Source organism: Octopus sinensis, linkage group LG3, assembly GCF_006345805.1.
Source record: "Octopus sinensis linkage group LG3, ASM634580v1, whole genome shotgun sequence".
NCBI classification, from domain to species: domain Eukaryota; kingdom Metazoa; phylum Mollusca; class Cephalopoda; order Octopoda; family Octopodidae; genus Octopus; species Octopus sinensis.
This window is the reverse complement of record NC_042999.1, coordinates 124914535-124927287: the sequence shown is the minus strand read 5'-3', so window position 1 is coordinate 124927287 and position 12753 is coordinate 124914535. Positions and strand designations below refer to the sequence as shown.

Below are 12753 nucleotides of genomic sequence, written 5' to 3'. Positions count from 1 at the left end.
TTGGACGCATAACTTTAATTGATTATCAGGGATATACTTTATTGCAATGTGTTAGAAGTCTAATATATGAAGTCAGGACATGGTAATGTGTCTCACTTCAGATATTAGATCTCCGTAACAGAATGCAATAGCAATATCCACTGTCAAGTTCCAAATAATTGCAATGGTGAAACATATGTAGGAACTAATAATTTATACCCAGGTTTATCCTCAATTCCCCCATATGTGTGTGTGTATATATATACACACACACACACACACATACATACGCACACACTTCAGCAATATAACTACACACATGCTGTTGCCGATTTCTTTTCCGTCTTCGAACTTTTCCCTTTTTCCTTTCTGACAAAGAGCTATGTGCTTGAAATATCAAAATATCTTTTCACTGAATGTCAAACTAATATATTCCTAGTGTACATCCTCTTGTCTATTTTTGTTAATTTTATTGTTTGTTCATTTGAATTGACCATATATATATACACACACACACACAAGAAACAAAAAAGAAAGCAAAGAATTAAATTTAGACTACATCTCTGCTGTTGTTTTAACATGGGTGGTACTGATTTCCAGATTTCAATATTTGCAATGTGTTATAGCAAATAATTTTACAGCAAGATATCCTTTCTGCTACTAACTGTACAAGAAATAGATTGAGAAAAGAAGACTATGAAGTTAAATGCCTAAAAATACAACACTATGATTGTAGCAAAATTTGAAATTACATTACTGTCTGTCTGAGTATTTTGATCTCAAAGCCATTGTGCTTCTATTTGAACAAGCAGACATACAAGTGAATGTGCTCCAGTCTTTCATCCTTATATAGTTCCAGTGATTAATTACATTATAAAATATTTGTAATGTATAGAAAGTTAGATATGGAAACAAATACTGATTTTTAGAGGATACACATTTTGAAGTATTTAACCCTTTTGCTTCAGAAACCAAATATATCTACTCAAAATTTCATTACTCTTAACTGCAGAAAGCAATCATATATACCAATCTATCTTTTGTTGAAGAATGTCATATTTGAAACTCAAGTTTATTAAAGCAACATGACTTGCAGAAAATATCAATTCTATTTTTTGGTAGATATTTAACATAATTACTGGAATAACTACGAAATTTAATTTTGCAGTTAAAGGGTTAATAAATGATAATTTGAAACTTACTCTTCAGGGTTTAAATCAAAAGGATAACAAATCCCTTCTACTCTATCACAGATAAAGTAGAGGATCAAAGCAAAACTAATGAGTGCCACTGTTACAGGAGGAACAAATCTAAATATGAAGGACAGCATGAAGTGCAGCAGCATCTACAAATAAAAAAGTGACATAAATGGTAGAGTTTGAAAAATTGTGTTTTGAAAATAAAAGAAATAAACACGCTTACAAGGGGACCCCAATGTAGTTGTTCATTTTGTTGGATATAGCAACCAAATCACACTATCATTTAACGAAAAAAAAAAAAAAGGATAATTTAGTCTTAAATACATTCTCTAAAAATAATGTATAATGGTCACAAATAGAATGTTTTCAATCATAGGTCTGCTTGATCAGGGCTGAACTAAGATTACACAACAACAATAATATATAAAAAAAAAACAGAAGACAGTGTAGTTCTTTATACTTTTACAGATGGAATACTTAGACAGATCATTATTATATCCTGGAGGACTGGGTGTTTCGGGTCTTGCAAAATACATTCTCATCCAGGTAACCTGACCAAAATTGTTCAAGTCTCAGTCTATGTTCTAAGGACATTCTACCAATCCCCACCATTGTCCCCTACCTTTTTTTTTTTTTACTCAGAGCCAATCAGATTTCTTGTCAGCTACTACACTGCTCTTGAAGGCTCTTCTGCTGCTCATTCCCATAAGCCTTCCTAAGGGATCAAGCAACAAACTCATGACTACTCACTCCACTAGCATGAATCTGATCTGCAGTAATCCTTCAACTTGTGATAAATCAACCTCTACTTCACTTGCAGACTCTCCACCCAATTCTTTCACAGTATATTACATTGAATTATCTCAGCATTCTAGTTCTCCATCTGAAGATGACACTAAACAACCCAACCCAGGATTAATAAGTTATCTTTCATCTCTGTGTATCAACAGAAGTAAAACCAAACACATTTGGCACTCCTTCCTCTTATTAAGATTCACATGCATGGTATATGGATCACAACTCTTTCATGGCTCACACATTCCCTAGAAGTTAATCTCACATTTGCAGCTCTGCTTCCTGAAGGATGACTAACAATAATACAGGATGAGATAATGTAATGTACACATTTTATGTTGTACTAATATTACTAGACAAGGTAAGGCAGCAAGCTGGCAGAATCATTAGCATGCTAGGCAAAATGCATAGTGACATTTCATGTCTTTATGTTGAGCTCAAATTCTGCCAGGATCAACTTTGCCTTTCACTCTTTCAGAGTTGATAAAACAAGCACCAGTTGAACACTGAGGTTGATTTAATCAATTTATCCTCTCTCTCAAACCTACAAGCCTTGTGCCAAAATTTGAAACTGATATTGTTAGACATGGCACTTAGATTATATAACAAAGAGAGACAGATCAGAAAGTATAATAAATGAAGAAACACTTACTTGTTTGTTGATATGATCACAGTTCTTAGCAGTGGCTAAAGTCATGTTACGAGGGTCAACAGGATTGCCCATCAGACCCAGACTGAGCAGTGGTACAACGATGAAGATGAGCCACAAAATTTGATGCCCACTGATTGGTGGTGGTAGAAGGAACAATGTAGCCATCACTTGTACAAGACTCAAAGACAGGTGGCAGCACAGCATGAATTGGAAGCAGTTTCCCATTGATAAAACATGATTACGAGCCTTTAGGAGAGAGAATAATATCAGGTTTAACAGATTATTACTCAAATAGTAGAAAGTGAATTGAAATTTAAATCCTAAAGTATTTAGTCATAATGTGAAAACTCCTACCTCAGCAATAAGTTGGATGAGACTGATATTTTCATAATTTCTAAACAGCAATGGACAAGGGCTGGACATCAACGAACTAGCAAGATGTAAAGGGGTTAAATGAGTGTGGACTGGTTTCAGTTCTACATTTTGAGGCTCATTACGGCAGAGTTGTGGATATAGAGGCTCTATAGCCAATCTGGAATAATAATAATAATAATAATAGTGATGATAATAGTGATAATAATGATTTCATATTATGGCACAGGGCCAGCAGTTTCAAGAGAGCAGGTAAGTTGACCACATCAAACTCAGGGCTCAACTAGTACTTATTTATTAACCCTGAAAGAATGAAAAGCAAAGTTGACATGGTGGAACTCAGAATGTAAAGATGCCAGCTTGCCGCCTAAATAATAATACTAATCCTTTCTACTTTACATACAAGGCCAGCAATTTCAAGTGAGGGTGTAAGTGAATTACATTGACCCCAGTGCTCAGCTGGTTCTTATTTTATCAAATCCAAAATGGTTGTAAGGCAAGGTCAATAAATTTTCATATTAATTCACACATTCACAATGATGCATTTTAGTTTGTCTATGTTACTAAACATACTATCATTGTAAAAACCTCATGTTTGTATCTAATGATATTGGCATAATGACTCTCCCTAGAACGTAAATACTGCTACCCAATTAATATCTATGTGTAGTGAAAAACTGAGTCCATCTCATTCACATTGTTGTCACCCTTTTGATTCAAACCACATGAAAGAAGTATATTCTTTGTTTATATATAACATGCAGTTAGATAATTATTGTTACACACAAAATTAAAGCCAAGCAAAGCAAGCTGATATGTAAATATATAACAACTATGTAATCTTAGAATTTGTTATGTTAAAGCAATGGACATACATACATAAATGTGTCCAACTACTTTGTTTCCCCATAACTTCCAGAAAATGAATATTTTTTTAATGAAATTTTCTACAAATACTCTTTGGAATGGTGTAGATTGCAATTATATTGTTGTAAATTCCAATTATATTGGAATTTTGAGGCAGGGAAGAGAAGTTCCAGAAAATTCACACAAGTTGGCTTTGTTCTTCATAACTTTTGGAAAAGTGGGTATTCTTAAATGAAGACTTCTACAAATACTTTTCAGAGGTACGATTATATAGGAATCTGATGTGGAAAGTAAAATGGTAAGCATGTACACATACATACTGACACAGATCACAATTTTTTGAAATTTTAAGTGTCATTTTGTAGATATATGTGGTGTGTATCAGTATGTGTGCTATCCCACCAATTTTTTTCCTTTATATCAAATTCTGATGTAATCATAATCTACACAATTTGATAGGTGTTTGCAGAAAATTTCATGGAAAAATACCAATTTTCTGAAAGTTATGAAGAAACAAAGCTGGCTCCAGGTTCAGTCCCACTGTGTGACACCTTGGGCAAGTGGCTTCTACTATAGCCTCAGGATGACTAAAGATTTGTGAATGGATTTGATAGGCAGAGACTGAAAGAAGCCCATCATATATGTGTGTGTGTGTGTGTGTAAATAGTAAGGGATTACTCCAAATATTTACCAGTTTGCCCACAGTTAGGTATTTAAAATAGGTTATCCAACAGTTAATATAGAAATCCAGTAATATTCTCATAACAATTTAGAGACATATTACGTTGGATAATTCTGAATACTATGCCACCTTGTAATAACCCTTATTATCATTGTTTTTATCATCATCATCATCATCGCCTAACGTCCGTTTTCCGCGCTAGCACGGGTTGGATGGTTCGACCGGGGTCTGGGAAGCCAGGGCTCCAGTCTGATCTGGCAGTGTTTCTACAGCTGGATGCCCTTCCTAACACCAACCACTCCGCAAGTGTAGTGGGTGCTTTATACGTGCCACCTGCACAGGTGCCAGGGTAGTCTGGCATCGGCCACGATTGGTTGGTGCTTTTAACATGCCACCGGCACTGGCATCGGCCACGTTCGGATGGTGCTTTTTATGTGCCACCGGCACAGAAGCCAGTCGAGGCGGCGCTGATATATATATATACACACACAAACACACACACCGACATGTACAAAACGGGCTTATGCACAGTTACTACCCAAGTTTCACAAGAGCTGATCTAGTTTTGGAAGATACTAGTCCAATAAGCAAAAGATAATACAATGAAGGTGGTTAGGAGTGTTGAGCTCACAATCATGAAGTCATGGGTTCAATTCTGGGACTGAGTGGTGCTATTTCTTTTCATGCTGATGGAATTCACTCAGCTGAAACGAGTAACAATACATCTATATTTGCTCCCCCTCTACATATATGTATAATACACACTAACACTGTTAGTGTAATGAATGGTCATTCAGCTAATTACAATTTTTGCAGAGTTTAACCTTTTAGCATTCAGATTAATCTGTCAAATATGTTTATTTCTTCACATTGTTTTGAATTTATCGTGCAATATCTTGTAGCTACAAGATTTTGATGATGTGATTGTTTATTTTTAGAATAACATGGTAGGGTAAGTGTGAGAAGCTGGCTTCAGCCAGATTGAATAGAAAACAACATTTTGGCCAGAGCCAGTTTAATTGCTAAAGAGTCAAATGTTTAATAACTTTCCCTTTTTAAAGTATTGCATTTATAGAATTAAGCAAAAAGTAAAAACAAAACAAAAAGAATACTAAAAAAAATACAAAAAAAAAACAAAGCAAAAAAAAAACTTACCCACAATCAGCTTGCAAAAAAATTCCTGTGTTTTTGACATTCAGTGAACTACCAACACACAACACTACTTCTCCATACTCCTGCATAATTTTAATCATCTCCTTAGTGGCTGATAAGTGGGGGGAAAAAAAAAAAAAAAAAAAAAACCCTTTCAGATTATTCAAGCTGAAATGTCTTTCATGTTAAAAATGAAAAAAAAAAAAAAAGCTTACTGAAAATCCTTACTCCACATCAGTTAAAATATCATCTGTATTAACTAAACAATATCTTACACTAATACTAAATACACCTTTATTTTTAGTTGATTTTTTTTTTTATGATAAGCATTCATGAATGACAGCCTCATTGGACAAATGAATGCAAAGAAGGAGCCAACTGGCTACCGTAAAAAAACCCATATAATTTACACACATTTTTTTGCGAAAACAAAAAAAAAACTTTAGGTGGGGGGTGGGGTGTAAATTACATGAGTAGATCGTTTCCAGAGTTTTTTTTAGAAATTTTTTTTGTAGAAAAACGACATACAAATGTAAACTTTCAAATGGGAAGTTGACTCATTTAATGTCAGAATAGGTTTTTACAGAAAAAGTATAATGAAGTTGACCTTTATTTATGCTGGACAGTATAATGCTTACTTTTTCTGTATAAATTTACTAAAACCATTAAATGGTTAACTACTTTTTAAAGTTTGATGTTCATGCTAGTAATAATGGTGTGGGCCATATTTTACATTGCTTGGAGTTTCTACCTATCGCAATTGAGCCCAGCAATTTTCTTAAATAGATCAGTTTTTCTCTGCTTAGGGAGTCTAGTTTGTGTTTGCACCAGGAAGCTATTTGCTCACTTTCTCTACATTATGATACAATGAAATTGCTCACCACCAATATCGTCACTATCAGCTCTCTTCATTTACCTTATACAATGTTTAATGTTGTTTCACATTCATGTTGAATTATGCAGCAATCTTATGTTCTGTTCATAGAACACTTGCAATGTATGTATTATCATTTCTTTTGGTACAGTAGATTTTTGCTATTCTTGTTTATGTCTCCTCACAGACGTGTATATTCTAACAAGTCGCTTCTTAAATTTCATACCTCTTGTTCAGTATAAACACCAAGTTAAACTTCCAAAGCTGTTTATTTTCTCCTTACGATTTTTAATGTTTATTTTAGCAGGTTACCAAACTATCAGTTTGGTCTCCTGGCTAAAACGGTGATGATAAAATTTTAAAGTTTGCTTAACATTTTATAAGTGTGAAAGGGATTAAAATTTCGATACTCTGTATCAAAGGTTTTGACAAGAATAGGCAGAAAATCAGAGCTTGAGACAAGAAGTCATTTTGACCAATCAGAATTCTGTTTTCATAATCAGTTTGATCGGTCACCTTCCTCTGTTGGCTGAGTAAAGTGTCATCCAAGCTGATGTTTATTGGTAATTAAACTTATTTTGCAACACTTGTGCACATTTATCAACTTTGTTTTTTTGATAAGAATTATCAACAAATTTTCCTGTGATCATGATTTGAGAAGACATACAGAAGTATGCTACAGATCGGACATAATCTCTTGTGGGCAAGAAATGTAAAATAAAGTTTATTATAAACAACAGAAACACTTCGTAATCTAATAGTTTTCAATGGGATACTTGTGAAACAGAAATTATTTTTATTTAATGAAAATTTAATAAAATTTAATCATAAGTAAGTGAAATTATGCTAAATACAACTAAATTGAAAACCTTTTTTCCCTGGCCATATTAGCAATTCTGAAAACTTTTTGGTGCGAATTTTACACAAATAGAAGCTTTTTTTAACAATTTTCATCCTGAAAATCACCTGTGTAAATTGCACAGGTGCACAAGTTACATGAGTTTTTACAGTAATCAAAGATTCACTGTTGAAACAACTTTATATTTTGTTTTAATTAAAATTCTGAAAGAAATAAAGTTTGTAATGAAGAAAAAGCAGAATGTGAAAGAAAATAACTAACTTTCTGGAGTACAATCTGTAAAAAGATTTACAAGTAAAGGCACATTGTCCACTTTTTCAAGATGGGGCCGAATATTTTCAATACCTCTTGGAAGTTGGGCCTGGAATAAAAAGAAATCTCAAATTAAAAAAAAAAAACAAACAGACAATATAATACTAAACAGTATAAAAGTAAACATCATTAAAAAAATATTAAAATAAAAGAGATAAATGAAAAAAAAACTTAATATTGGTCTGGGGATGCTTCTGGCTGATGAGATATAAGATGTTGAAACACTGGTATCTCAGAAACACTTGAACTAATGAAGTAAATGTGCTATGAACACTTATTTGTCATGAAAGAGAAGCTGTTCTCTAGTGGCAAGCACAACAATGATTAGCATATTCATTTTCAAATCTGTCAGAATACATTAAGAATAAATATGCCAGTTACTGTTCTGAATATTGTTCACTGTGTGTGAGAATTTATTGGTTGGCAGATATCAGCATGGATTAGTGAACAGTTTGTTCATTGAAATTCAATTTAATATGTTAAAAAGAAACAAAATCTATCAAGTAGTTAAACTTGGAGTATTAAAATTTCTGAAATCCAAACGCTCAAACGGTTTAATTTCTATAACTAGATGAATAGCAAGAGAGCTGACAAAATTGTTAGCACATTGGGCAAAATGATTTACAGTATTTTGTTAGTCTTTACGTTCTGAGTTTAAGTTTTGCCAAAGTTAATTTTGCCTTTTATCCTTTCAGAATCAATGAAATAAGTCCCAGTCCAGTACTGAGTTTGATGTAATCAACTAGCCTCCTTCCACAAAAATTTGAGGCCTTGTACCTATAGAAGAAAATATTATAATTAGATGACAATATTTTATTCTAAAACAGCAACTAAAGATATTTTAGTTTTCCTTTGAAAAATACTGTAACTTGAAGCAAAAAACTGTTATCATCATTTCATGCCTGTCTTTCACTTAATAGTTGTTTTCACTTACAAGGTTTGTTATGTTTTTTTCAAGTAGAACTATTTGCTACATTCCCAATACTTAAGGATATCATGGCTACCCTTAGAGATTAAAGAGCCTGTCCAATTCTGATATTATTTTAGTATTTAATACAATCTTGAAATAATAGTAAATAACAAAAGCTAATGTAGTCATGTCACTTGTCAGAAATAACAGCCAAGTTTCATTCCAATCTCAAGAAAAGGGAAATACATTAGCTAATGTTGTCCTAGATATACTTTGTATTATAAAAAAATAAAATATTAGTGATGGAAGCAGCATTAACACCAAATGGTAGTCTTTATATCCTATTTGATAGGGACATATTCTTTGAACACAGAATACTGACATATTTGCCCTGAGAGAACCTCTCATACAGATGCACAGTTCTAAGAATAGACATACATATATCATTAGCGGACAAGAATTGTCCAGTATAGGTGCCAGAACTGCTAGATTACATGATTTCATGCACATCTTCAGTGATAGGTGTCCACTTCAGCTTGTTCAAGGTCAATCTAGGATTTAAACAACAAAATAAATGCTATTCCATTTTCTTTTCCATTATCTTGCTTTAGATAAAAATATGAAATTAAAATCAGATCAGCACTACTTGGGAAAATTGTAGAACAATCTTAATTTTAGAGAACTTACCACAAATTACAGTAAATGAATATTTTAAAATATTTTTTTATTTTTTATATATTTCACAAATGAGGGACAGATTGGCAAAATCACTAATGCCAATGGCATGGAAAAAGGCATTCAGTACACTCTGTAAAGTTGTTAGCATTAGGAAGGGCATCTAGCCATAGAAACCATACCAAAGCTGACATTAGATCCCAATGTAACCTTGCAACTTACTGGATCCTGTCAAATTCTTTAACCCATGTTGACATGGAAAGTGAATGTTAAGTGATGATATTAACAAATTTTTCCTTTGTTTCTCATATTTTATATAGATTATTCCTCATGCTTCAAATACATAAATCATCATCATCATTTAATGTCTGCCTTCCATGCTAGCATGGATGGGATGGTTTCACAAGAGCTGGCCAGGCAGAAGCCTGCACCAGACTTCAGTTTTGGCAGGATTTTTACAGTTGGATGCCCTTCCTAACACCAACACACAACTGCATCAAATAAAACAGCTTACAAACATTTCTTTCATAACAAACATGTTCTTTTACTAATTAACAAGCATCATGCAAAAATGAAATGACCAGATTTGAAATAGCCACTACACAGCACGCATAACAAGATTGTGCCATTTTCAGAAAGTGTTTGCAAGGAATTAAAGATTTTCAATATATTTTTTTCCTTGATTTTGATGTCAAGAAAACAGAACAGTAGTAATCTATCAATAAATGAATTGTCATACTCATTAAGAAAGTACTATCATAGTAATAAACTTAAGCAATGTGTATCTAGTTTGTATTGTAATTCAGTATGCGTACATATATAGTTTACATAGAGGAGTTACAAAATTATAAGTAGCAAAACATTTTAATTAATGCATGGCTGAATATTAAATGTGAATGAACTCAATTTAGATGAACACAAAGGAATATCATATCTTCTATCTATTATTTATTTCAGCCTGTAGACTATGGCCATCCTGGGGTACTTCCTTGAATGGTTCTTTTTTCTATTTGATCAAATTAACCCCGGTACTTATCTTTTTTCCAAAACCTGGTAGTTAGTCTAGTGGTCTCTCTTTCTCAGATAGCTAGGTTACGAGGACATAAACAAACCAACAGTGGTTGTCAAGTGGTTCGGGACAAACACCAAAAAATACACACATACATGACAGGCTTCTTTCAGTTTTCATCTACTAAATCCACTCACTTGACTTTGGTTTGCCTGGGGCTATAGTGGAAAACACTTGCCTAAGATGCTGTGCCAACAGTGGGACTGAACCTGGAACTATGTGGTTGGGAAGCACACTTCTTACCATAGTCATGCCTGTACCTATTAATACAATACCGTCCAATTTTATTTTAGAATTTTAGAATTCATGAAAAAAAAAAAAAAAAAGGTAAAACAGGAGAGAGAGGAAATACTTGCCCGATTATCTAGAACTCCTGGCAAGCTGAATTCTGTGTTATCAGTAACACAACTAGACGTTAGATGACTTTCAGAACAGTGGTCATCCTCACTATTATATTCGTCAGAAGACGCACTGGTCTGTGAAGTCAACAGTTCACCTGAGTCATTTAAAGGGTCCCTGAGGAGACTATCTTTTTCAACATTTTCCATTTCTTTTTGGAATTCAGGATTAGTACAAAATGTGGTATCGCAGTTGGTTTGAATGGTAGAAGAACTATCATCAAATTTGACGAGATACATGTCGAGGTTGATAACACTAGGTGCACTGAAACTTCGACTGTGCATTCCACTGCCAAGATTTTGCTTGAAGGGCAAGTTCTGCTGTTGTTGGTAATGCTTTAGTTTAGTATTCAAACCATGAGAGTCCCTCCCTATTGTATCATTTGAGACTCGACTGGAATATTTTGATGTACGATGAGATAATTCTCCCTGAGATGTCCCTGGCATGAATATTTCCTCAGATTTTAGTGGTGATGCTAAAGAAATATGACAATTCCAACCAGCTTCTAAACCCATTTTCTCTGAAAATACCTGAAATTAAAAGTTAAAAGGAAATGACAAACCAAAGAAAAATTCAAAGAGAAATTTTGAAAAACAGAGAAAGATGCAAATTTTAGGCACTCCTTTAGCAAAATAAGAGTTCTTTATTATTAATATTATGAGCTGATCCTTATGTGCCATCAAAAATCACAGCTAATTGTATTTTATAGGTAAAAAGGGGACAAGAAAGTGAAAAAAAAAAATCAAACAGTGTTTCAACTGTGCATGTGCATATGTATACATTTATACGTATGATAGCACAGTCTGTAGTGAACGCGGTTTTCTATACTTTGTCACAGCCTGCTTCCTTCCTTTTTAAGTGTATCTGTTTATATATATAATATATGTGTAAATGTGTATATGTGTGTAATTCTATTTCTATGTATCTTTCTAAAACACACACAAACACATATACACTCACTCTAATATATAAATGTATTTTACACAAACACATTCCTCTCTTTTACACACACACACACTCATACTCACATAGAGTTGAAGCGCTGTTTGATTTTTGTTTCACTGTTGACTTTTCACTATCCCACTTCCATCAGTGAATCACCCCTTCCTTTCTCATTCATATGTTTTGACGGAGAAATATGCAAGAGTATTATTATAGTAGAAGATACACAATGCTCTCTTTGCCACTTCCTCTCTCCCATTTCTATTACTTTCTCTTACCCCCTCGCAGTCGTGGCTATTACTCTTACTACTTCTTCACCGAATTACTATTTTCTCTCCTCTCCTGTCACTCCTACAGTGTGATTTTGGAAATACACACACACACACAAATATATAAAAACACTGTGCTCATTATTATATGGCAGAGGTTTTCAACCAGGGTTCCGCCAGTACAGTCCAGGGGTTCCACAAGAAGTTACAAAACTGCTAAAATCGGCAGTAATTTTTAATTCTCCTGTGCAGATATGTGTGCATAAGACAAATTATTGCACAGGGGTTCCTCGAGCCAGTGGAATGTTTCCTTGGGGTTCCGCTCCAGCAAAAAGTTTGAAAAGCACTGTTATATGGGGAGATTAATAAAGTGACATGCTGGCAGAATCATTAGCACACCAGATAAAATGCTTAGTGGCATTTTGCCCAATTTTACATCTTGAGTTCAAATCTCACCATGGTTGACTTTGCTTTTTATCCTTTCATGGTTGATGAAATAAGTACCAGTTGAACACTGAGGTCAATATAATCAACTAACTCTCTCGTGCAAGATTCCAGGCCTTGTGTTATAGTAGAAAGGATTATTATTATTGTAGTTAAATGCACAAGCAGCTATTTGGTAGAGTTGTTTGGGAATGGTATGGGATTGCAACTCTACATTCTGAATTCAAATCCTGCTGAAGTAAATTCTTTTAAAAAAGGTAGTAAACTAGCAGAATCATTAGCATGCCAGATAAAATGCTTAG

The 12753-nt window shown here is 33.7% G+C and overlaps 1 protein-coding gene and 1 long non-coding RNA gene across 4 annotated transcripts in view; both read right to left on the bottom strand.

Moving 5' to 3' along the window:
* Positions 1-12753, bottom strand: part of LOC115209188 (transmembrane protein 94) — a 92232-nt gene that overhangs the window by 6498 nt on the left and 72981 nt on the right. For all 3 annotated transcript variants that reach the window (XM_029777433.1, XM_029777435.1, XM_029777434.1), the window contains exons 20-25: positions 10754-11326; positions 7693-7792; positions 5702-5810; positions 2980-3157; positions 2626-2871; positions 1182-1324 (exon numbers count right to left, since the gene is read on the bottom strand). In XM_029777433.1, coding sequence (XP_029633293.1) covers positions 1182-1324; positions 2626-2871; positions 2980-3157; positions 5702-5810; positions 7693-7792; positions 10754-11326 — 1349 coding nt within the window. The remainder of the gene's footprint in view (positions 1-1181; positions 1325-2625; positions 2872-2979; positions 3158-5701; positions 5811-7692; positions 7793-10753; positions 11327-12753) is intronic.
* On the bottom strand, positions 6119-6882 carry LOC118762556. The gene is made up of 2 exons (XR_004998309.1): positions 6527-6882; positions 6119-6496 (listed from the first exon to the last, which is right to left on the bottom strand). It is a non-coding gene; the product is annotated as an uncharacterized LOC118762556 (long non-coding RNA).